This window comes from Colobus angolensis, unplaced genomic scaffold (assembly GCF_000951035.1).
Source record: "Colobus angolensis palliatus isolate OR3802 unplaced genomic scaffold, Cang.pa_1.0 Scaffold31, whole genome shotgun sequence".
Taxonomy (NCBI): Eukaryota; Metazoa; Chordata; class Mammalia; order Primates; family Cercopithecidae; genus Colobus; species Colobus angolensis.
The window spans coordinates 6,535,522-6,562,300 of NW_012116377.1; the positions used below are offsets into that span (position 1 = coordinate 6,535,522).

Consider the following 26,779-nt stretch of genomic DNA (forward strand, 5'->3'; position numbering starts at 1 on the left):
CTTTCTTTTTCAAAGTAGTTTTAGAACCCACAAAAGTGAGTAAGTTCACTTTCTAAAATTGTGGGAAAAAAGAGCAAACATAGATGACACTAAATTCAGTCACTGGCCCAGCCTCCTGAGCGTAGTTTTGAATCGGTTGGTCTCCTTCCAGATTCCTCTCCCTCTCTCTCTCTAACACACACACACACACACACACACACACACACACTCTCGCACACTGACACACACAGCAGCACATTTGTGCACTCCCTGCCGGCCAGGCACTGTCCTCTGGCTACTGCACGTGCTCAGTGCTGCTCCTCACAGCTCTGGTAGCAGACACTATCGTTCATCATGCTGTTCACACAAATCAGGAAACTGAGGCTCAGAGAAATAAGGCCACACAGCTGGACAGTGGAGGAGCGGGGCATATTTATTTACATGGCTTTGGATGTCCTGTTGCTGCTAATTTGTTTTCTTAGGTGGGTTTTAGGTCAGGACCCTTCCCAGCTGTAGATGGACCCACTAAAGCACTTGACAGCCTTTCCAAATTGAACACCACTCAAGGCTAAGGGCACCAAAAAGAGCTGTAAAAATGTAGAAAGCCATTCCTCAAGTTTCTTAGCAATAGAAAGAATCACTGTCACACATGCCACAGCTCTGCTCCAGGCACGTGGAGAGAGAGACATGTAGGTCAGTTGCTCTCCTACCAGGGTCTCCAGAGCCATTGTCATCTAACAATATCTCGAACACAGTTCCTTAGCTAGAAACCACCAGCATTAGTATGATCGACAGCTTGGGAACAGGACCCTGTATTTAGCTGTCTCACTCCAGAAGTCTGTGGGTGGACACTTCTGTACACTGCTGACTTAGCAGCGATGCCACCCAGGCCTGGCCTTCCCTTCTCGTCCATGTCATCCTCAGGCCACTGAATGCAGCGCAGTCCCCTCTGCAGTAGAGATCAAAGGTAGCAGGGAGGAGCAGGTCTCCCTGCTGTCTCACCTGACTAGGTGGGACAATGCTCCCCTCAAACCCCACTCCAGGTTTCTCCTCTACTCACTGTCTAGGACCAGGTCACATACCCATGTCTAACACCATCGCTAACATGAGCAGTGTGTGTCCCATGTTCAGCTAAGGCCAGCAAGACTCATCCCCAGGGCACCAGCAAAATGAACAGTCCCTAAACTAAAGACGGGGAGGGATGAGTGTGGGGTGGGGTGCAGCCGCCTGTGGCTGCCATGCCACACCACTGCCGAGGTAAAGGATGTGAAAGGAGAGCACACCTTCCCCTTCCTGCTGGGGCAGGCCATGGTGGCCTAGCCCTGGCCTGGGTCCTTGAATTCCACCCCATCCTAGCCATTGAGGTCACAATTCTGACTCATGTCTACACTGCATGCACCAATTCTTAAAGGGTCCTCTTATTTCCTGAAGAGGACTGGGTGGGGGGTGGGGGGAGGTCTTTTATCTGCACTGACCTCTCGTTCTTACATATGCAGGGCAGATGAGCCCCTGGTGTGCAGTCCTCTGCCCGGCTCTGGAGACCCACTTTGCTGGCCTGCGTCAGCTGCCACACAGGCAGCTAGGGCAAGAATCCAGCTGGGGTGTCTGGGGCAGCCCCTGATTCCTCCCCAGGTGCTTAGGCACGGCTCCACATCTGTATTTAAGAACTGTGACATGGGTGTGTCTAGTTGTGGCTTTTAAGGCTGCTTCTTTCTTGGGGGACAGCTGGCCTCATGGCATTTTGTCTCAGGTAGGCGTTCCCAGGGACTGCACACATGACTTTGTTTCTGACTGTTCTGACACCTGTTTTAGGAGCGCTTTTAAGTCACAGGTCAGATGTTGGCTCTCTGCCTTCATTGCAGAGGCCTCCCCTCCTGTTCTGCTCCCTGGCTCTCCATCCTTGGAAGGCTGTGCTCTCCCTTCCCCAGGCAGGGTTAAATCTGCAGGGCAGTGGGCGCCTTCAGTGGCACTGCCAGTCTCCCTGGGCTCTCTCCCGTCACCTGTACTGCTGTCCCCTCCTACCAGTCTCTTGCCATGTCTTCTGCTCCTCCTGACGGTACTGGCCCTCTAGAGTCTGAGACCCCAGAGCATGACTTCCATCATAGCCTCTGCTGCACTACCCTGAAGCGGGACCCCACCCTGCCCTCATGGGGCCCTGGTGAGCCTGGTTCCTGGCTGCACTGTGGAGGCCAGCAGGCACTGAGGGGCCCTGTGTGTCATGATGAGTGGCTCAGGGGAAGCCCCAGGTTTGGTAAGGGCAGAGCTGTCCTAAGCTGTAACTCTGTGAGGCTTACTGATCTATGTGAAAAGAGGTGCCAGGGACAGGACAGGCGGAGGCTAAGTGGCCCCAGCCTGAGTCATGCGGCTGAGCCTCATGGAGCTGGAGCGCTGACCTGCCAAGCCCTGCCCTCTACAGAGGCACAACAGAGATGCTGACACTTCCTTTGCAGAATGGTAATGCACAGGAAGACACAGCCACATTTGCCTCTCTCCCCATGGTCAACCTGGCTGTGTCCCCTCCTCACTGGCTTCTCTTACTTTGGTTTCAGGTCCCAGGACAAGGGCCTCTGTGTTTTGAGGGCAAACCTCCCAGTGGGCTCCCAGTTCAGGAGAAACTGGGCCGCGGCGAAATCTATCCCCTCCATGCCAGTATTGCCCGTGGGACCATGGCAGCCTCTCTGCTGGGACTTATCAGAACAATACGAGGAGACAGAATGGGAGGCAAATGTCAACTGGAAGAAATTTCACCCATTTGTCCATAAAAAGGCTCTGAATGGGATAAGACAGGGAGAGCACAGCTCTGGAAATAAAAAGCTTTCTCTGAAGCAGGCAGGGCTAGGCCTTGGGTGAAGCCATTCACAAAAGTAGGTGCACTCTATCCACCCTGAACCCCTCCCAGCCCTGGCACACCACGACCCTGTTTACAATGCATATAAAACAGCTCCCATGTTCAAAAACATCGTCTTGCAAACAGCTACTCTTCACATGCACAGATAAAGGTATCCAAAGTGTGCCACGAACTTACCAGGGATAGAAATAAGTCCTATACCCCTGTGTGAGGACATTTCCTTGGAGAAGATCTAATGGTCCATGTGGCTTCGAAGGGGTTCATGCCATTTGCATTGGTGTATGGGGTGCCTGTTTGCACAGGCATCATAGGCAATGCCCAGGAAGTTGGCTCACCTCACTGGCTCTTATGTTCCTCATCGGTACAATGGGAACAGTAACACCGCTTGCCCCAGAGATGAACAGAAGTGTGTGCTGTGAAATGCAGTTCTCATAGCAACGTAGCCATCAGTGTGAGAAACTGAGGTGGGGCCAGGGCCGGGAGTGGGGTGCGCTTGCAGAAAGGCTGGGTTACTGGAGGCACTTGGCAGAGAAGAGCTGAGGATATGCTGGGGTGGTGGAACTGCAGACATAGAGCTTGGAGGGTGGAACCTTACCTTAAAGGGTCCCTCCCTCTACAGCATAAGCTCTGATATCATTCAAGACCTAGTTCAGACCTCGCCCAGCCTCAGTGGTGCCTCTTCCTCAGGCATGTTAAGGCATTAGCGTGTCTGCATAATCATGGTGTCCCTTCAACAAGGAGCTGGCAGATGCCTGAGGCTGGGACTCTTGGTCTAGTGGAAAGAACACAGGTTCTGGGATCAGACAAACCTGGGGCAAGGCGCTGGCTTTGTCACTTTCCACTGTGTGGTCGGTGCATCACGTACGGAGGAGGACCCCACCCCACAGAGCTGTTGAGAGGATGGCAGGAGAATGGCAGGTGATGCCCAAGATGGCCCAGTCAGAATGTGCTCAGTACCACAGTGTGGCCCTGAAGGATTCATCGGTGTTCAGTAAATAGGACTACAGAAGACCCCACACACAGCCTCCTGATGGCCCTGAGAGTGTGATGGCCATGGACAGGGCACATGGGTCCTGGTCCCTGGTGAGCAGGCCACATAGGTCTGCCTGACTCCCAGAACTCCCACCCTGTCTGCTGAGACCACAGACACAGCAGAGTGCAGAGGCCCCACGTGGTTCCTTCCCAACCCCTGTGCCTGAGCAGGCCTCTCCCACTGACCTCCTCTCCTGGACCTTCTCCCTTCCCCGCACTCCACCCAAAACACATTCATCTCTCAAAATATGGAAAAGCTTTTCCAATCGAAACCCCCTTTTGCCTCCATCTCCATCCCAGGCCACAGCAGCTTCTCCTTGCTCAGAAAGGTGCTGCCTGGGGCTCCCCCTGCTCCACTCCCCTGGGCCCCATGCCGAGCCTCACTGCTCGGCTGACAACACCCGCCTGGCCCTCATTGCCTCTCTGGTCCCTCACTCTGGTTCTCTTCTGCTGGACCCTGGGCCTCCGCTTGTGTGTGAGCTCCACCTGTGGCCCTGCCTTTGTCCCCTCAGCACACCAGCATGGTGCCCAGCTCAAGACCTGCTGTCCCCTGCCTGCCATGCAGCCCAGCAGGTGGCCACAGGCCCACTAGGACCAGGCATGGCTAGCCCTCACCCCAGCATCTCCTCCTTCTGAATTTCAGTTGGGTAGGCAGCACCAACACCCAGCTGGTCCAGCTGCATACCCGGAGCAGCCAACTTCTCCAGCCCCCATGCCCACAGAGCGCCCCAAGTCTAGCCTGCAGGAGAGCCCTAGCCCATGCCCTTGTCTGCACTGTCATTAAACAGCCTCTCAATGGTCCTCTCTGCTTCCAGCCAACAGTGATGCTTTTAGAACATAATGCAGGCCACAGATTTCTAAAACACCAAGGCAGTTCAAAAACTCATTTCTTGGGTAATCACAACTCACTGCACAATGTGCTAAGCATTATCTCATTTAATCCCAAGCAGGCCCATATAAGGTAGAAGCTCTGTTTTTCCTTAAAACAAAACAACACAACACAAAACAAAAACAAACCCAGTGTCTCCAAGTGATACAGTAACTTGCTTAAGTTCACCATTTGAAAAGCAGGGCCAGATCTCAGGCCTAGTTAGACTATACCCAGACCTGACGGCCTGCTAGGTCTCCCATGGACCTCAGGCTACCTCAAGCACCCTGACACTGTGACCTGTCACCCTGCCATTGTTGGAGAGCTGGTATAACTCTGCTGCCAGCCTGAGTGCCCTGAGAAGGTGGTCTGTGTCCCCAGCCCATCCCCAGTTGGATGAGGGAACTGACCTCACATGTCTGGTGGCCGACTGGCCCGTGGTCTCATTCCCACTTCTCCTCAGGCAGAATGCACTACACTTGGTGAAGAACCCATAACTAGCTAGAGACCCAGGAGATCCTCCCTCCCTTTTCCTTCTCTCTGGTCTGGGTCCACTATCCATAAATCTCTGTGCAACCTTCCCTTCCATCCATAACCTCTGTACCCTTCCCTTTCCACTCATGACACGCCTCTGAGCAACCTCCCTTCCAATCCAGGCAAAGCTTCTATGCAACTTTTCCTTCCATCCATGGAAAGCTTCTATGAAGTCTTCCCTTAGTTACGTGACAACATTCTGTACAGTATTCATTTTTTTTTGTATTAGTCTGTTTTCACACTCCTATAAATAAGTGCCTGAGACTGGGTAATTGATAAAGAAAAGAGGTTTAATTGACTTATAGTTTTGCATTGCTGGTGAGGCCTCAGGAAACTTACAATCACAGTGGAGGGGAAGCAGGCACAGTGGAGGGGAAGCAGGCACAGTGGAGGGGAAGCAGGCACAGTGGAGGGGAAGCAGGCACAGTGGAGGGGAAGCAGGCACATCTTACATGGTGGTAGGTGAGACAGAAAGGCAAAGGGGGAAGAGCCCCTTACAAAATCATCAGGTCTTGTGAGAACTCACCATCATGAGAACAGCCTTGGCGAAACCACCCCCATGATCCAATTACCTTCCTTCCTCGACACGTGGGGATTACAATTCAAGATGAGATTTGGGTGGGGAAACAGAGCCAAACCATATCAATTTCATCCATGACAAGCTTTCGTGCGATCTTCGATTCCCATCTATGACATATGCAACCTTCAATCCGTAACAACAATCCATGCAACCTTTTCTTCCCATCAACAACAATGCTTTCTGCATCATTCCCTTCCCAACAACAGTATGGCTCTGTGCAGCTGCCCCATCCCACCCATGACAAGCTTCTGAACACCCTCTCCTTCACATCATAGCCATTCCACTGTGCAGCCTTTCTTTCCCATCCATGAAAATCCTGTGCAGGCCAGGTGCAATGGCTCATGCCTATAATCCCAGCACTTTGGGAGGCCGAAGCAGGCAGATCACTTGAGGTCAGGAGATTTGAGACCCGCCTGGCTAACACGGTGAAACCTCATCTCTACGAAAAATACACAAATTAGCCAGGCATGGTGGTGAGAGCCTGTAATCCCACTTACTTGGGAGGCTGAGGCAGGAGAATCACTTGCACCCAGGAGGCGGATGTTGCAGTGGGCAGAGAGCATGTCACTGCACTCCAGCCTGAGAGACAGAGCGAGACTTTGTCTCAAAAGAAAAAAAGTCTCTCTGTAGCATTCCCTTCTATCTGACAATTTTCATTGCAGTCTTCCATTCCCTTCATAGACATTCTAGCGCGCAGCCTTCCCGCCAATCCACGATAAGCCTCTCTGCAGAACTTCCTTCTTGTAGGACAAGCCCCTGTAAACTACACTTCCTTCTATGGGAGGCCTCTGTGCAGCCTTTATCTCTGTCTCTGACTACCCCGCATACAACTTTTTCTTCCATGCACAGAAAGCCTCTCTGAAGCCTTCCTTTCCCTCACGGACAAAACTTGGTGCAGTGCTCACTTCCATCCATGACAGTCCTCTGCGCAGCCTTCTTTTCCCTTCATCTGTGCAGGAATGAGAATTCTGTGTGGAGACTTCCCTTCACACCCATGGCAAGCCTCTGTGCAGTCTTCCTTCCCATTCATAACACAAGCCACTGTGCAGCCCTCCCTTCCTCCCTAACAAATGTCTCTGAAGATTTCCCTTCCTTCTATGACAAGACATCTGTGCAGCATTCACTTCCATCCATGACAAGGTTTTGTGCCTTTTCTTCTCATCAAAAAAGCTTCTGTGCATCCTTGCTTCCCATCTATGGCAAGGCTCTGCTTTCTTCCCTTCTCATCATAAACATTTCTCTGTGCAGCTTTCCTTCCATCCATGAGAATTCCGTGTGCAGCCTTCCCTTCATGTCCAAGACAATCTGCACCCTTCCCTTCTACCCAAGCAAGCCTCCATGCAGCCTTTCCTTCTCATTAGTGATAAGGCTCTGTGCAGCCTTCCCTTCCGTCCACAGCAGACCTCTGTGTAGTCTTCCCTTCCACCCATGGCAGGAGTCCGTGCAGCCGTCCCTTCCATCCATAGCAGACCTCTGTGCAGTCTTCCCTTCCATCCAAGACAGAAGTCCATGCAGCCTTCCCTTCCGTCCATGGCAGGTGTCTGTGCAGCCTTCCCTTCCGTCCATGGCAGGCGCCTGTGTAGCTGTCCATGACTGCACAAACCTCCCGGGTCCAGGGCAGCCACTGGGTTATGAAGTGTTGCCTGTTTGTGCCTAGATAGGAACTGCAGACTGTTGGGCAGGGTCAGGTTGTCCCCTCTGTTCTCCTTGGCTCAAAGTCAGCAGTACACCTGCTGGTTCAAAGCACACAACTGGCTGTATCTGAGACTCTGCCAAGCAGGGACATTGAAGGAAAGAAAACACTGGACCGGGCAGTGCTACAAGGCAGGAGCTGTGCCACCGCTATCTATTAATGCACTGACTTCACACAGCAGGACTCTCAGGTAAGGCAGAGACACCCCTGTATTTCTCAGGTCTCCCCTCCTGGCGTGGGTAGCATGGGTTTGGCCTGCATGAGCCAGCCTGGGCTAGTACAAACCCATTCATGGGCCCATTCATGGGGTGAAACCGTGATCCTCCAGGGAGAACATAAAACTGGGCTTCCAAACTCCATGGCCCACTGTCCAAAAGGAAACAGACCCAAACACCAAATGAGTTCCTCAATTCGAAGCCAGGTACTATTTTTAGCTTTCCTGTAGCATAAACCTATATGTTCCACTTTTGGATTAAGTTAGTTTGGAGAGGGTGCTAGTCACAAACTGTTATCAGAAGAAGACAACCTGGTCAGGTTGAGGGGTCCAGGGGCTCCTGAGAACTAGACATGTGCAAAGGTTAGTGGGTTTGATGATCCCCTCAAATTCATGTCCTTCCTGGAGCCTTGGAACATGGCCTTATTGGGAAACAAGGTTGTTACAGATGTGATTAGTTAAGACAAGGGCATATGGGGTAGGGTAGGCCCCAATCCAGTATGAATCCCATTCATATTCTCATATGAAGAAGAGACGAGACACAGAGACCACCACACGGGGAGGAGGCACTAGGGGGACTGAGGCTGACAGTAGAGCAATACGTGTGCCGACCAGTATGTGTGTTCCGGAATGCCAAGGATGCCAGCACCACCAGAAGCCTAGGAGGGGCCGAGACAGATTCCACCTCCAGCCTCAGAGCAAACCTGGACTACCAACACCTTGATTGTGGACCTCTGTCCTCCGGAACTATGAGAGGATAAGTTTCTGGGCTGAAAGGCCTGACAGGTGGTGCTTTGTTTTGGCAGCTCTGGGAAACCCATGTCGTCAGGCATGCCACAAAGGGGTTGGACCCATTCCCCAGAAGTAGAGTGGGGAGCAAGGATGGGCAGGAATGACTGGGGGACCAATGTATCACTGATCCCTTTCTGAGAGCAGCGTGCACTTTCCACGGCATGGTGGCTGGGCCTAGGCACACATCAGCAATAGCTGTTACATTCCAATGGCCACCACATGCCAGGCTCCATGCCAGGGTCTGCACATGGTGTCTCTAATCTCCATCCTCCCCTGTAAGGTGTTATCTTATTTAGAGATGAACTGACTCATCTTAACCCACATAACAGAAAAGGGGAGGAGCCGTAGCTTATGAGCAGGTTCCTAAAGCTGTTTCCAGGTGCTGCCCAGGAAGTCTTCCGCAGTGGGAGAGATCTGGGATAAGGATCAGGCTGTGGGAGGGGAGTTGATGGTCAACAGCACAGGCAGAAAATTCGGCCTCATTTGAGAGTGAATCTGGATGTCTGTGGTCCTGGGAATTTCTGCCTGTCAGCGCCTCCTGTGTTCTAGGTTCACAACAACCCTGTGAGCTGGGCCTTCCTGTCCCGTTCTGCAGATGGGGTTGGTGAGTCACAGGCAGCTCACGTGACTGGCCCACAGTCACAGAGCAGTGGGAGGGGCCGGGATAGGAAGAGCGGAGTGTGCTCAGCTCCATAGCTCTTGCTCTGTGCACTGCCACATGAGCTCCACCCTGCCTTGAGAAAATTCCAAGACATTCTGAAAGAGACAACCAAGGGTACTCAGAAAAACCAAAGACAGTCGCTCCGAACCATGTTAGGCAGGGCTCTGCATGGGGCAGAAGCTTGCCAACTCCCAGTGGGCAGCCGGGAAGCTCCCAGCCCAGAAGCCACAGGGAGGAAAGTGAGAGAGGAAGACACGAACTCATGGCAGCCTGCCACATCAACACAGAGGTGGGAAGAAAAGCGAATGGAAGTGAACGGAAGTGTTCCGCCATGAGACCGGCCTGGCAGGAACATGGGTGGCACCTTCCCATCTTGGGCGCACACATCGTAGGCGGCCAAGTAGCTCCCATCCCTGCGGGCACTCCAGCTCCCAGGTGGGCAAGAAGAGGGATTCGGGGCCAGACCCCAGGCCCTGTTCTCTCTCCCTCATCGATTCTGCTGCCGAGTGCGCTCAGCGCCTGCTCACACGTGCGGCCCCAAATCCTCTGTGTGCTCTCTTCACTTTATTTAATAAATGGAATCTCATCAACTTATCCTTCTCCTATTATCACTGCTGACATCAATCTGATAATATTGGCCTGGTGTGGAACTGGGCTATTATATGTCCTCCTGATACTTAATTTCAGAGAAACATCAGCAGGGGGGTGAATATATGGAGCAGGCTTTTTATTACAGGCAGCGGTAAGGAGATTCCGAGTGAATTAGACATTCATCTTCGTCAGGTCCAATCTAGCTGTTCAGGAGGGGTTTCTATTTTAACCCGTGGCTAGGGCTGAGGCACTGATGAGACCAGCTGGTTACTAAGGACTTGGTTAACTGACTGCTATTGACGATGTGCCACTCAGCCCGGTTAAGTGGGACCCAGAGGTCCTGCCATCGATCAACACGCCATGCAGGATCGCTATCAACTGCGGGATGCCGGGCTCCAGCTGCCCCATCCTTCAGGCGGGAGAAGGGCCGGTTTGAGAGCCCAGGCCTGCGAGAGAGCCTGGGGGTGCATTGCTCCCAAGAGGGCCTGAGACACAAACAAGCCCCTGGCTGCTGCTTAGTGAGGCAGAGGCTGCCTGTGACAGTATTGTTCAGGACTATCCCTTCTCTCTCACACACACATGCGTGTGCACACACGGAAAGAAGAAAGGGCCATTCCTCTTTGTTCCTTTGTTGGAAAAAAATAAAAGAATGCACACTTTCCGTAAGAGGGGATGCACCCCCATTCACTAGATGTCAGAGGAAGCCAGGTGGGGTGCTTTCTGGGCTTTGTCTAGGCGGAAGGAAAGTGCTGGGCCACAGTGGCCTTTGGTGCTGGGGGATGATGACTCCCAGCCCGCCTGTGACTGAAGAGCTTTCTGGCACTGTTTTTGCCAATGAGACTCACCATGGCAGCCCCTTGCAGCCATGGCTTCTGGACACAAGGGACTCTGTGGGCTCCCAACCCTGCTCTGTGTGGGGTTGCAGGAGGCTCTTGAGCACAATCCTATGACGTGACCTCCCCCAGCACTGCGTCCTCAACAAAGCAGGGAGTTGTCACCCAAATGGCACTGGGTGGGTCCCTAGCACTCCAGACTGTGGGCGGCCGCCTGTTCCCCACCCCCTGTCGTCTTAGAGTCACCTCTCTCCTGGAAACTTTCGCTCACCTTCTGGCTAATTCACTTCCCCCCCTCAAGTCTCCCCCTGAGTCTACCCCTTTAGTCTCCCCATGTCTCCCGCCTCAAGTCTCCCTGAGTCTTCCCTCAAGTGTCTCCACTCGAGTCTACCCGCTCGAGTCTCCCCCCGAGTCTCCCCGCTTGAGTCTCCCCCCGAGTCTCCCCACTTGAGTCTCCCCCGAGTCTCCCCACTTGAGTCTCCCCCCGAGTCTCCCCACTTGAGTCTGAGTCTCCTGACTTGAGTCTCCCCCATCAAGTCTCCACACACCGAGTATCCCCCATCAAGTCTCCCCCACATCGAGTCTTCCACGTCAAGTCTCCCCCACACCAAGTCTCCCCTACACCGAGTCTCCCCCTCCCGAGTCTCTCTCTTCAAGTCTCCCCGCTCTCAAGTTTCCCCTGAGTCTCCCATCTAGAGTCTCCCTGTTCCCGACTTCCCCCTCCCAAGTCTCCCTATTTGAGTCTCCCCAACCCAAGTCTCCCTGCTCGAGTCTGCTCCTCCAGCCTGGCTCCTTGCTGACATCAACTAGAGGGATCTTTCTGACTCATGATGGGGTGGGTGCTCTGGCCCAAAACTCCCCAGAGGATGGTGCCCCGCAAGGCCTGCCCTTCCAGCTCTGTGCTTTGGCCTCAGCAATCCTGAAGGTCAGAGCTCCCAGAACCCGAGGCCTGGCCAGCTCCACTCAAGCACATAGCCAGTTCATGGTGAGCCAAAGTCCTCCTCACAAGAGCTGCCCATTCCTGCTCTGCTGTCCTGAGCCTCCCTCCTGACTGGCCTCTTCTCCCCAGCCTTTTCCACAAACTCCATCTTACCAGCCTAAAACACCCCCGTAAAGACCTATGCTAAATGAATATCATTCCTTCCTTCAATGGACAACTACTTACTAAGTGCCCATCCCATGGTGACAAGACTCACAAAAACTGAAACCTCTGCCCTGCCCTCAGGGACCCCTCTCACCCATCCACAGCCACAAGGCCTAGAGACATGGCCAGCTCCACAGCGAGGCATTCTGGCCCCTCTAGGCCCCAGTCCTGAGGAGAAGGTAAGTCTCCATCCTGCCCGATTGTCATCAACTGTCCCCGCGTCTGGGGCCCCAGATTTCAGGAACACTCTTGACTCCTCCTCCAATCTGCCCCCATGTATGTCTGCTAACTGCAACTTCCCCTGAAGGTCACCTGCCCCTCTTCTCACTGTCACACAGGTGCTGTGCGTCTGTGTAGTCCTATGTGGACAGGCCGCTAGCCCCGCCTCTCTGTCCCCTCTCATTGGGAAGAAGTGTTACTGACCCAATGTCACTTCTGCTCTGTGGCCTCCCTGGCCTGCTCACCTGAGAGGGTCCCGTGACATGGACCATCTGAGCACACTGCACCCAGTCATGTGGGGCACGCTGTCTCCCCACTAGACAGGAGTGCCTGGAAGCCAGGAACCACCGCTTATTACCTCTGCTCTAAGGTCCTCACAGAATACTAAGCAGGAAGCAGATATTCTATAAATAAATTGAGGTAGGCAGAACATCAATAATTAAGAGTCACGGGGGCTCCACCTTCTTCCAGCTTCTAGGGGCAGAGGCCAGATCTGACTGACACATTGGATGTGGATGTATGCAGTCTGAGCTGGGGCCTTTGTAACCTGGTGGGCCGAGCCCTGGGCCATGCACCCAGCCCCTGGCTGAACAGGCATCTGTCTGGGCCATGCCATGTCCTACATTCTCACCTTCTCCTTGCTTCTGCTCCTGAATACAGCTCAGCACCTACTGCCAGGTGTGTGAAAATTCTGTGTGTGAAAATTCTGTAATCTACCTCCTTCACCCATCCTCACTGTGGATCCAACTTATCAATTCTTCCTTTCATGCACTGTTTGGCATTATATCTAAGAGTCATCATCAAACCCAAGGACATCTATTTTCTCCTATGTTATCTTCTGGGAGTTTCACAGTTTTGCGTTTTACATTTAGGTCTATGGTCCATTCTGAATTAGTTTTCTTGAAGTTCACAGTTTTTTAAGCTGCCATAGTGTTTTATCAGCTGACAGCTCACTCATAACCTAAAAGGAAAAACAGATTCCTATGGGCCTCCCAGAAGACCTGGGCCCCCATCTATGACCCCATCCCCTCCCTCTGCTGTCTTCCCCGAGCACATTCAGAAACTGGAGCTGCACAGAACACTGTGGTAAACCCTAAGTATTGCAAAGAAGAGCTCTCAGACACTGGGCCTCCTTCATTATGACAGCCCTACCTCACCAACCCATCACGGACACCAGAGGAGGCCAAAGAGGTCCTCCAGGACTCACCTCTCGCCATACCTCACATGTCACCCAGAAAAAAAGGGGGACTGTAGACCATGTGTTTTCAGGATAGAAAGCACCCAGAAAATGTGCCTCAACTTCTACTGCCACACCTTGGCTTTGAACCAGAACTGACTTCCCGTAGAACAACCACAGGGTCAGCTACCTGCTACCGGGGTCTGGTGAGACACCTGATACAACCTGACCCCAGGCGAGGAGGCAAAACAAGGCAGAGGGAAAGTGGACACATCCCACAGCCATGCAGAGGTGAAGGCACGCTCTGTTCCCATTTCCTAACTCCCATCAACCTGAAGTCACCAAAGAACTTCGAGTTGTTTCCAAAAAAAACAAAGAATGGAAGCCTTGTCCTTCAACTGTCTTTTTCCCTCCCAGCAGAAGTCACAGGGAGTGGGGTGGTAGTGGGGGCGTCACCAGGAGGTGGTGGCAATGGCCTGCTTGCAGCTGAGGCAGCCAGTGAGGTCCGGGAGGGGATCTGGCAGGTGAAAAGGCAGCTGGCATGGTTGAGAGATTGGTTACATTGAGACAAAAGTTCACTGATTGAGCAAATATATACCCTGTTGAAGAAAACAGCCAAGTCTTATGCTCTATGAGAAGGGAGATTTACACATGGAAAAGGAGAGAGAGAGAGCCTTACAAAGAGCCTCTGGGTATTAGAACTGGAAGTTATCACTATGGACTTGTGAAATACTACCCCCCTACCACACACAGATGGAAGTCCTCATGCACGCACTGTGGATATACATGCACACACATCTACATACACATGCACTTCGTGTGCACGCACCCGTGTTTCCCAGCTCTTCCCACTGAGAGCACCTAGAAGCAATGACACCTCCATAGCAGGGAGCACACCCGGAGCTCAGACCCCAGAGCGTGGTTTCTAGCAGCATCCTCCAACAGAAGGAATGTGGCTCCTGGGAGCAACGGCTGACTCCAGGGCTGGGGCAGAGAAAGGACAAGATGAGCCTGGAACACCTTGTGCTAGGAAGTAAAGAATAAAGAGACATGCCAAAGGAAGGAGAGTCAGTTTGAAGGGCAAAATCCATGGCATTTTGAATATTAAAATAAATTAAACTATAGATTATAGCCCAATGAATAAATGTGAGTCCTTGAATCCTTACTAATAACCAAATAAATGAATAGTTACATAACTAAAGAGAGAAGGGGAAACTCCTCCTTTAATATAATATCAATTCATACATGTAGAAGAAATGATGGAAATAGATCATCACAATGTTCTCAATGGAAGCTAAGGCTGATAGGTGGAAGTTAGATGAGGATCAGGATACTAGCATAATACTGGAGTATCTCCCCCACAAAATACTAACCAAACACAAAGGGGAAATAAGGCCTTCACAGCAGGGAGACCATGGAGATACCAATGTGACCAGGTCTAGGTCAACATTACTAGTGGTAGGACAGGTGGCCTCTTGAGCCTCCTGATGGGATGCACCTCAACGAACATAGCACCAGTTTTGGTGTCTTCCTGCCAAGAATGCATGGCTTCAGTCTGGTCATGAGGAAACACCAGGTGGGCCCAGGCTGGGGCTCTCCCTAAGGATGAAAGCCCTGCACTTTCTTCAAGGCTGTCAGGGTGGAGAGAGACATGAAAGACTAAGGAACCGTTCCATATGAAGGAGCTGATGATGCGTGACAGATCCCTGGACCAGAAAGGAAAAGATGACAACATTAGGGTAGCAGGCGAAGTGTGGTCTGTGGGCTGACAGTCCTGTTGAGTCAGTGCTGATTTCCTCATCGGCAGCAGTGTGAGGTGACCAAGGAGGAGGTATTCTTGGGAGGCCCATGGTGGATGGAAGTATTTAGGGGTAAGGAGTGATCATATCAGAAAAAGACAATGTTTTCATGTAGAGAGAAAAGGTGATGAAGCAAATTCTGCAACATGTAAAAAATCAGGGAATCTTGGTTAAGGAGATGCAGAAATCCTTTGCGGTGTTTGTTCCTACAATCTTTCTATGGGTTTGAAATTATTTCAAAATAGACCAACAATGACAGCAATTTGAAAGGACTGGATGTACTCAAAAGGATGCACTTATCCCAAAAAAAGAGTCTATCTAGATTTTCTTTTCCTGGCTGGGAGTGGGGTTGGGAAAGTTTGACAAAGTACTTCTAAATTCAACCTCAAAAAAGAAAATGTAAAAAGATCATCAAGGCAGAAGAGCTTGCTCAGCCAGATACTTAATATTTTAAATAACCGTAGCTTCCTAATATGCCTTAAACATGTTTAAAACAAGCAGAAGTGGCCTGGAAAATAATCTAGAAATAGACTCAAATGTGTAAGAAGGAATTTAGCATAAGATTAGGTGAAATCTTATATCAGTGCTAATGGGACAAAGGATACTTTGTTTGGAAAAAATAAAATGAAAGCAGATCTTTACTTCGTTTGCTTCTTACTCCTAAGTAAATCCTAGGGAGGCTATTTGGAACAACAATTTAATGGCAGAAAATAAAATCATAGAAGTGCTTGTCCTAATAAAATGAGTGCATACGATTATAGACCTTCACTGGGGTGGAGAGGTCTTTGTAACATAATGTAAGTTACAAATAGAAAAACGAGCAACAAAAATAAATTTGGCTCCTATCTCCACATCAACTTCCAAAAAGCAAAAGTTAAACAAAAAATTAACTAGAAAACAGTCACAAGAAAAATGATAAAAGATTAATAACGCCATTACACACAGACCTGTTAAAAATGAATAACAAGGAGAAAAATGGGAAAGGCTGTAAGTAAGCAACTCATAAAAAAAGAAAAACAAAGGGCCAATAATATAGGAAAGGGTTTTTACCCTCACTTAATACTTGAAGAAATGAGGAGTTTTAAAAGTGAGGGTATTTTTCTCCTTTGATAGCAGTAAAGATGCTTTGAAAAAATATTGCTGAAAATCCTGTGCTTCTTGGGAAGTCCTGGGAAAATGGAACACTCTCTAGCATTTTTGGACTGAAAATTGGCACATTTCTCTTCTGAAGGGTTAGCAGGTCAAATGTAAGCATTTAAACCTGTATGCATATGGTTTTTTTGGTGTGTGTATCCTTTGACCCAGAAACTCCCTCTAGAATAAATATATAAGCACACAAACACAAATAAGGCTGTCTGTCACAGTGCTGATTATATTGATAAAATATAGAAAACCACACAAGGATTCATCAGGAAGTGATTGGTTACATAAAATCCGGTGTAACCATATATGAGAATAATAGGATAATTAAAAATGAAGATCTAAATCTACATTTACTGATATACAAATATTGTGCACAGCATGTGGATGAGGGAAAATAGCACACACTGAGCCGTGTGTTGAACACAAACTCATGGCCTCATTTATGTGCAGCTGTGTGGCTGTGCTCCGTGAACATGGAGTGATGTCACCAAACCGAAGCAGGGAGAGATTCTGGATTTTTAAAAACTTTGTATTTTTCTGTATTGTTTGATTTCATTTTACAATATTCATGTATCATTTTTATAAATCAGAAGATGAAACTTCTTCCTTTCGAAAAACCTGGAAGATATGTATATACTCTGAATATTTTGCATCCCTCCTCATTTTAAGATGCTACAGTAAATAGCATATCAGAGAATGTGTGGACACTAAATGTACATACTGTAGATTTCTAGGACTATGCACAGTCCCAGGAGGGATTTAAAAGGTCCATTTTTACAGTGATGATATATATGCACACGCACATCATCTAATAATCACAGAAGATGAGGCCTGAGGGACAAGAAATGCAGAATAAAGGAATGCCTGTATATCGTAGGAACTCAATGAATATTTGTTGACTGAGAAGGGGAGAATAAACGATGTCCTTATCTCTGAGATTCAAAAATAGAAGTCCCAATCAATTTGCTCAGATGGAGTGAGTGGAATATGTGTAAATTCTGGTGTATTTGTTAAAGAACCAGTCATTTTATTTTGGCGTCCCATCTTGTTCATGTCTGCCGAGGTATGTGAGAGATAAAATTCCTGTTTTCCGAACTGTCACAAGTCACAGTTGTCAAAGCCAGTGGCTGCATGGCAGACGCCATCTAAAGGCATTCTTCTTTGCTCCTGGTGTACTGTGTTCCCCCACGTCCTCCTGTGCACACACAGGCACACACACAAACACACACAGGCTAAAAGACACAGCCTGAAACAGTAGGCTGAAATGTGCATGAAATCAGAGAGAAACAACATTTCCTGCACTTGGGTTTAAAAATAACCAACTGTACAGGGATAGGATGAGAAAGTTGTGGCTTTACAGACTTAATTCACTACTTCTAGAGTTATCTTCCTAAAACACACATCTGACCATGTCATTTCAAAGCTCAGACACTTCTGATGGCTTCCCAAGGCATCAAAATAAAGCCCAAACCCCTGCCACTCAAAACCCTACTGCTTGATCCTGTCCCAGCTGTGTTCCCTTGTCACACCTTGGAGTGGTGGATTCTGGAGGCAGGCTGGCTTGAACTGGAACCTTACTTTCCTGCTCACTAGCTCCGTGACTTGGGCAAGTCTGTTCACTTCACTGACTCCCAATTTAATTATCTATAAAAACAGAGTCATAAATGAGATAACCTACACAAAGTGCTTCAAGGTTTGCCTGAACCACAGGAACAGTCTGATAAATACAAGTGTCCTTCCACCTCTCTTTCTGTCCACAGAAGAATTAAAATGAGTACCAAATAGCAAATGGAGCCAGGCTCTGGCCAACACAAAATGAAGGACAAGCCCAACATGCAGGGAGCTTGCGGCGAAGATCGCTGCTGGTGGTAGGAACAGCTTCTTGGCAGTGGTGGCCTCCTGGGCCCTGGTGGCCTGTAGGCAGAGACCCCTGCATGGGGACCTGTGGGAGCCACACAGCCCTTTCAGTCCTGTGGGAGCCTACAGGGCCAGCTTTCCTGCTATGAATTGCTGTGATTACCCAGGGCATGGCCCCAGGATAAAGCATGTTCTCTTGAGTAAGCACAGGAACGTCTTACAGTTACTGGGACTTTCTCTGTTATGAGAGGCATTTCATTTTAAAACCTTATTGGCACCAGTCTTTTAATGTGGCTGATGGCACAAAAAAATTGAAATTTGGAAGAGTCTAAACTGGATGCTGGATGTTAACAGAGTCGACAGCAATAATAAATAAGAACAGCTACCATTTATCGAATCCTGATTACATGCCAGGCACTCTGCTTACTGCGTCACGTACACACTCCACAGCATCTAAACACCCAGCTCATTGCCTTGTTCTCATATCACCATCTTACAGCTGAGAAGACAGACGAAGAGAGGCTCTGTAATTAGCCCTGTGGCACAGAATGAGCACACAGTGGGTCTGGAACTAGAACTCAGGCTGCTGTTCCCTCCAGCTGGCGCTCTGGCTATGGTGCCTGTGTGGCCACCTTGTTAAGCATCCTCCCACTCCCCTCTCCTTGCCCCCAGGCCAACAGTCACAAGCTAATGGAGCCTTGCCAATTTCCCTGATGGAAATGGATTCTGTCCTAGCCTGGACTTTCACAAATCAGAGAATGAGTACGGTGACCTGGATAAGAAGAGCTGTTTCTCAGGATTCCTGGGGTTGTGACTCGCTGCTGGCTGTCTGCGCAGCAAGATAATTTGTAGCTTGTCCTCCGCGCACAGCCTGGGAATCCCCCGTTTTCTCAGTCATGTGGCTTGGAGAAAAGGCATCCCTCAGGATTCTCAGGATCTTCACTTTGGGATCCTCACCTGGGCCTGGGCACCAGCAGTTATTGAAATCCCACTCCCCCGGCAGTAACCAAAAGAGCTCTGTAATACTATCTCCCCCCACACCCTCCAGCCCTCTGAAGCTCACATGCCTCTATTCTGCTCAGATTCTTACCGATACATGCCTGCTGTTGCCAGCCTGAGGATACAAAACCTATAGAGCCACCCAGCATCCTCTGGGACAGGCTCTGATGAGGGACCACTGACTCACAGAGCAAACCCATGCAGACAGGAAAGCCTGTGAACAGGCAGTGAGCATCTGCAAGGCATGGAATTTAATCTTCACAAAACCTCTGTAACAAAATACACCTGTTTTACAAATGAAGACCCTGAGGCTTAGGCAGATAGAATGACTTGGCCCAGGTCACCCATCAGACTCCAAAACCCATGGACAGGCCAAGACCGGCACCGTCTGGCATCATCTTCCCCTAGCCTTCTCCGAGACAAGCCACACAGGCACCAGTCCTGAGAGACGTACCAGGCTCACATCCTAACACTCACTCCCCATCTCTCATCCAAATCTCTGTCTACATTTCACCACCCAGGCTGCTTCTTCCTGGTCCCTCAGAATCTTAGTCTCTCCAACTCAGCATGGAAGTGAAGCTCAATGCCAGCTTAGATGCTGCTGTACTCCAGCCAATAAAATGAATGGCCGTATGGCGTGGTGGAAATCACAGTGGACCCAAGCCAGAACACTTGGATTTAGGTCCCTACTTGACTACTAACTGGCTTCTGACCTAGGCAAAGGCACTAAATTTCACTTATGGCTTCCTCATGTTTAAAATGGAGAAAGGAAAGGGTGTTATGCCAGAACAACACTGGTTGCCCAGCTCTCTACCCACATGACCTGGAGCAAATACCTCAGGGACACAAACCACTCCAGTGTAAGGCTGCATGCAAGGTGGTGGGATGCTAAGATGGGAGGCAGTAGGCCAGAGTGAAGGAGGGGAAGGACCAACAGTGCTGTCCAACAGAAAGATTGCAAGCCACGTACAGAATTATCAGTTTTCTAGTAGCCACATTAAAAAGTAAAAAGAGGCCAGGTGCAGTGGCTCAGATCGCTTGAGGTCAGGAGTTCGAGACCAGCCTGGCCAACATGGTGAAACTGTCTCTGGTAAAATACAAAAAAATTAGCTGAGCGTGGTGGTGCACACCTGTAAACCCAGCTACTTTGGAGGCTGAGGTAGGAGAATCACTTGAATCCGGGAGGTGGAGGTTGCAATGAGCTGAGATTGCGCCACTGCACCGTAGTCTGGGAAAGAGAGTGAGACTCTGTCTCAAAAAAAAAAAAAAAAGTAAAAAGAAACAGTTAAAATTAAGTTTAATAATGTATTTGACAAAATATAGAGAAATATTATTTCAACATAAACAATTATAGGAGAGATTTTACGTTTTTTTGGTACTAAGTCTTTGAAATCCAATATGCATTTTGCACTTATAGCATGTCTCAATTTGGGTGAGCCACACTTCAATAGCCATATGTGGCCAGTGTTGACAGGACGTGGCAGCCCAGGACTAACATTTCTGAGCCAAGCTCTGGTCTAGTATTCTATGAACATGATCTCATATTATCCTCTCCTCCACTCTGCAAGGGCAGTATCACCACGCCTCTACACAGATGAGGAACCAGAGTCAGCACAGTTGAGCCACTTGTTCCAGGATCTAGACTAGGAAGTCGCAGGAGGATGTGAACCTAGGTTCACCTGGTTGAGAGGAAAGGCTGATCTAAGGTTATGAGAATTTCACAGCACAAGCTGGCTTCCCAGATGCAGGTACCTGTTAGGTTTGGGGATGCCCTGTACATTTTACATACATATGTACATTTTACATACATCTGTACATTTTACATAGGTCAAGTACATACGTGCATTCCATAGGAGCGGCCAAGGTCTTTTCATCTATGGATTTCCCGGGCCATGAACCAGCAACTTCCTGCCACATCAGTCCCAAGCAAAAGCAGAAGCTGGGCTCTCCCTACCTAAACCCAGCATTGTTCTTCCCTCTTTCAAAATGCATGTTCATGCTGATATTTTATCTCCTAAACAATTCTGTTTAATCCATGTTAGAGATTTGCTACGCTGTATAATCACCTTTTTGTAATTTTTCTTAATTCCTCAAGATGCATTTCTGTTACTTTTGAACAATTAAATGCAGTTTCATTAGTCACTTTTATTGTGCAGAAATTGTACATCTATGACTAGCCTCAAGCTTTGTATTATGAACACTATTTTTCCCTTTATATCTTCAAACAGACTTTTGGCCTTTGCTTAAATAGGCATTTAGACTAAGCCGCACATGGTTTTGAGCTGATGTAGCAGGAATCTACATAGTAGCAAAACCTGAGTGCAGAGCGCCTTTCTGTCACAATAGCTATCCCACTCTGCACTCACCAGCCCCAGAACTTTTCTGTGCTTCAACCATGCAATGCTGTCCTTGTCTACGGAACATCAGCCTGGGATTTAACCTGGTTATCACATAAGCCTGGGTCTTCCAGACTAGTTATTCTGGGGCTCAGCTTTGTCAGGAGATGCTGCGTGTCCCAGGAGGGTCCACACTTCAAGATCATCTAAGCGATCAGGAGGGACACAGATGAGGCCGGCCTTAACACTTGCTGATCTGGAGGGAGGGAGACTCTCAAAAGGGAACACCACATCTGGGACACACTGAGCCCTCTGCCTCATGCCAGCCCTGCCATTCTGCTCACCACTACCTGACATTCAGGGCGGAAATGTTTCTGAAGGCACTGGCTGAGCATCCCAGGTGGCCAGAGACAGCAGGTGATTCGTGCTCACAAGTAAACCCTGGAACGAATGGCAAGATAGATGTTCTTTCCAAAATGATTCCCAACTCTGACTAGATGTGTCTTTAAAGTGGAACTGTTTCATAAAAACTGTCTTCTTGTCCAGAATTGATGTGACCACTTCCTCAGTCCTCCTTTATTTTAAAAATCCATGTTTAATTCATATTTAGAAATCCATACCTGTCTGAAGTAGGTGTTAGTTTACATGACCCAGGAGATGACACAAAAGGTAAAAAGGCGGTGGGGGGAGGCTGGGCACGGTGGCTCACGCCTGCAACACCAGCACTTTGGGAGGCCGAGGCGGGCAGATCATGAGGTCAGGAGATTGAGACCATCCTGGCTAACATGGTGAAACCCCACCTCTACTAAAAATACAAAAAAATTAGCCAGGCGAGGTGGCAGGCGCCTGTAGTCCCAGCTACTCGGGAGGCTGAGACAGGAGAATGGCGTGAACCTGGGATGCGGAGCTTGCAGTGAGCTTGATATAGCACCACTGCACTCCAGCCTGGGCAACAGAGCGAGACTCTGTCTTAGAAAAAAAAAAAAAGTGCGTGTGTGGGGTGTATTCCAAGTGTTCCCCAGCCCTGACGTCCTGTGGAGCCTGACAACATGCTTCATGACAGTGACACAGTACCCGGAACACTGCAGCACTGTCTGTCAGGACTAATGACCCCAGAGGCAGCTGTCATTAGCCAATTCACTAATTAGGGGCCTGTTTGTAGAGCTAATGGGAAGGGTAATCATTTGTTAGCTTAAGTAAAACTCCCAGGCATTCCTGACAACTGTTATCATAGAAAAGTCTGGAAGGCAATTCATCTATCTCTGTGAAATTCAAAGAACCCAGATAACCAGAGTCATCTTTTATAGCACAAACCTCCTTTAGGAATCTGCTGGTAGGAGCTTGTCTTTGACTCCTAATATATCCTCTCTAGCAGCAAATAAATATGTCTACACATAGACCGGGGGCTTTTCCATGCTTGTACTCCAGTGGTCTGACTTCTGTGAGCTCACTCCAGGTTCTCAGACCGTGAGCCCAGGGAAATACTCAACGCTGAGGCCGCTGACAGGAGAAGAGGGCAGAATCCTAACACAGAACGGGCAAGCTTTCTGGTTACAGGCAGAGCGAGTGTGAGAGTGCGTGAATGCATGCATGTGTGAGAGAGATAGTATGTGTGGAGAAAGGGGTATTTTGATGCTGCAGTTTTCATTGGCTTGTATGTTAAAGATAAACAAAAACATCAAATTTTCTGAAAGATGATTTTATTCGTTCCTTACAGAAGGTTTAAAAAACATGAAGTGTGCATGAAGTAATTGATGTGGTTTGGATATTTCAGTCTCCAGATCTCATGTTGAAATGTGACTCCCCAGTGTTGGAGGTGGGTCTGGTGGGAGGTGTCTGGGTCATGGGGGTCGGGGTCCCTCATGAATGGCTTGATGCCCTCCCCACGGTAATGAGCAAATAATGAGAGTTGATTATTTAGAAAAGCCTGGCATCTCTCTTGCTCTGTCTTTTGCCATGTGACACACCGGCTCCCTCTTTGCCTTCCTCCATAATTGTAAGCTTCCTGAGGCCTCCCCAGAAGCTGAGCAGATGCTGGTTTCAGGCCTGTACAGCCTGTAGAATCATGGGCCAAATAAACCTCTTTTCTTTATAAATTACCCAGCCTCAAGTATTCCTTTATAGCAATGCAAATGGATAATACAAGAATACTGAGATGAAATCTAACTTGCCACCAAAAACTTCCTGAGCCATTCATTCATCTCACTGCTGCAAATGGTAGGAAATGAGGGTTGAGGACCCAGCCTACCAGAGAAGCCTTGGGGAACAAATGACCCCCACAGCACGAGTATAAGGGGAGGCTGTACCAGGCTTCGGGGGGCAAGAAGAGGGGCCTACGAAAGCAGGTAGGGCTTCCATTCCAGAAGGGCCTTAGAGACTCTGTGGTCCAACTGTGTCATGACATAGATGAAGAGATGAGGCTCACAGTGTGAGCTGACTTTTCAGAACTGTGGGTGAGTCCAGTAATAGCGCAGGCATGATCTCACTCTCCAGACACCCCTCCCTCCCAAACCCCAAGCTCCCTCAGCAGTCACCCCACCCCAGAAGGACCATGCTCCTTTCAGAAGCAGTAAACAACAATCTTCAAATAGGGCAACCCAGGGCCCTCAGCCCAGTGGCAGCCAGGGCTGCTGCTAAATAACATCCAGAGAAGCCCCACCTGCCCTGGGCCTGCTCAGCAAATGGACAAGGAGGCTCCAAGGGCCCTCTTGCACCCTTGCGCTGAGTGCGTCCAGCTGTGACAGCCCGATCTGGTCACTGGGCACACGTGCCATTCTGCCATGCCAGCAAGGCAGAAGGAAGGCATGTGCCAGCCTGAGGAGCCAGTGCCAGTGCCAAGCCTCAAGCCACGAGGACCGCCCCCCTTCCTGCGGGAAGGGCTCAGGCTCTCTGCAGGGTTGCTGGTCGCCCACCATGGGCTCTCGGGACTCAAGGCTCAGGATAACGTTCTCTGGGCCCTAACTCTGGGAAGAAGCAGGGTGGGGGAAGGCCTCCTCACCAGAGGAAAAAGCAACAGATCTCTTTGAGGCAGTTCAGAAGTCAGGACAGATTTAGAGGCTTTCCCTGGGGGGATTTCCTAGGGAAGTGATTAATTTGCTGGCTGGAATACATTCATTTTGGCAGTTGATCTAAACTCTAGGACTCATAGCAATCACTTGGGAGTTTGTTTATATGGCAGATTCCAAGGGCCTCGCTTGGGGTAGGGCCTGGACTCTATTCCATGATTCTGAGGCAAGTGGTCTATGGGCTGCCACAAACCAGGGTCACTGTGCACCGGCACAGGCAGATCTGCGGAGCATGGTGTTATCAGGGCTACCGAGAGGCGCTATGGGCAGCAGGGCGTGGTGAAGGCCCCAAAGCCCCTCTCTCCTCTAAAGGAAGACAACAAGAGGAATGCACATCTCACCGGAGCCTCCATGCTCTTAGATAAACATCCGCCTCAGTGATTCTGAACTTCGGGTGCCTGCAGGGTGAAACCTGTGTGCCTGGCTGAGGACAAGAAAGGCCAGGCCCTGAATCCTGGCTCTGCCACTTCCAGCCCAGCAATCTCAGATGCGTCAGCCTAGCTGAGCCTCACTTCCTCATCACAAAAATGGGGTGAGGGCTCCCCATCCCAGGCGGGTTTAAGTGAGGTGGGACGAGATGAGCTTTTCTTTTGTGAACAGTTTTGTCCTGGCCCCTCTTTTTTCAAGTGCAGAATACACCACGGGCCTGTAAGCTGGTATTTGGGAGTAAACACTATTGACTTAGATCCCAGGTCTCCTGGTAATCAGTTTGGAACAGAGGACTAAGAAGGGGAGCTTAGAAAGGTCCCAAAGTGGGTAGCTGGGAGGTATGTATGTCAAGGGGCACTAAGAAGAAAGGGAAGTGTTTGGCATGTCTACCTGAAATGACCTGGGGGGCAGACTCAGGTAGCTGCCTAAGGTGAAAGAGCCCAAAGTCAAAGTTTACCAGCTCCTCAAGCTGCACTGGGCTGTGTCAGTCACAGGGCCACACTGTGAGGAGCACAGACTGTGTAAACAGGGCCATAACAGGGAGCAGGCCACTCTGCAGCAGCACCACCAAGACCAGGGACTGGCGGATGAGGCTGGGTCAGCTCTGCAGAGGCAGGTGACCCAGCAAGCACACCCGCCAGCCTGTGCTGGGCCCGGGAGAAGGAAAGGCCTGCGCGAATTCCACCTTCATGTGCTGAACTTCGACTAAACCAGCATAAGGAAAAGGGCACTCCCTGCCCCTGGTCCCTGGGAAACCCAAGGCTGACTCTACAAAGGACCTCAACTCTTCCCATGGGAAGGTAGGTGGAGGGAGTCCCCAGGGGTATGGCTGGTCAGAGCTTTGGGTGCTGGGCAGTGACCGTGGGAAGCAAAGCCTTGTTTCCCTTGGTGCCCTGCTCCACCAAGTCCTGTCCCCACAGAGCAGGAAGACAGCTGGCTACCCTGGGACTTTCTGATGACAGGGTAGTCAGTGTGGGCAGCAGTAGGGAGTGCAGTGGGATGGGAAGACCTCACTGTAGACACCCCAGGCTGGGGGCCTTTGGCAGACAAGAACCAATGGGAGCTGCCAAGAGCCAGCCTTGAGCTGTTTCCATCAGAGATTTCTTTCCCAACAGCCAGGGCTGTACAGAGATGAAATGGGAGGTGGTGGGTGTGGTTGAGCTAGAAAGGGTGCTGAAACAGCACCTCTTGCTTTGCTTCTAAAGGAGATAGAGCTTCGGACTTCAAAGAGAGAAGGGAAAGGGTAGGGATGGATAGAGGTTTCCCTACTTAGCCCTCACAACCGTCCTGTGAGCAATGGATGGCTCACCCCTTTTACAGAAGAAACACTGAGGCTTAGAGGGAGTTACCAACCAAACTTCACACAAGCGAGAGGCACAGACAGGATTTGACTTGAGGTTTTCTGCTCCAAAGCCCATGTTTTCTATTTCTATCTGGCCACCTCCCAGAAAACAGAACAAATGCTGGCAGTGAAGTATGACAGTGGGGAAAGTCTTTGTGGAAAGGAAGATGGCCAGAGAGGGCCAAGTTACTTCCCATGACTGCAGCCTTCTCAGTCTACTCAACTGTGCCCAGGAATACCAAGAGAACTATGGCTGGACCACCAAGCTACTGCGGGTCACCTTTACAGAACTCTCGAGAATGGGAAACAAAGGAAAACTAGAAAGGAACAGTCTTCAATGTCATGATTTTCAAAAGGGTACATTCCATCAAATGAAGGCAGAGCCCAAGTAGGAGTCTAGAATGGTTTCATAAAGAGGTTGGTTTGAAGTACTTGGAAAAGGAAGAGGTGATCACTAAGAAGAGAAGAGTCTGTTGGAAACATGTCAAACCACATTCCCTCCTCTTCCCTTCTAACAGGGATCCTGGCTAGGAGACTGAGGGCATGCAGTGGCCTGATAGCTCCAGACACTTCCTACATTATTAGAAAGGATCCTTCATGGTCCAGCCTAGTGGGAAAGAAATAACATGGGTTGGATATCCAAG

The 26,779-nt window shown here is 49.8% G+C and overlaps 1 protein-coding gene across 2 annotated transcripts in view; it reads right to left on the minus strand.

The window, feature by feature from the left end:
* The window catches only part of CHCHD6 (coiled-coil-helix-coiled-coil-helix domain containing 6), a 253,556-nt gene that overhangs the window by 3,627 nt on the left and 223,150 nt on the right, over positions 1 to 26,779 (minus strand). Inside the window, exon 7 of one of the 2 annotated variants that reach the window (XM_011950743.1) lies at positions 21,665 to 21,740. The exons of the other annotated variant lie outside the window; for it this stretch is intronic. Within the exon in view, the coding sequence (XP_011806133.1) occupies positions 21,728 to 21,740 (13 nt within the window). The 3' untranslated portion in view covers positions 21,665 to 21,727. Of the gene's footprint in view, positions 1 to 21,664; positions 21,741 to 26,779 lie in introns of those variants that run through there. 2 annotated transcript variants of the gene reach the window in all.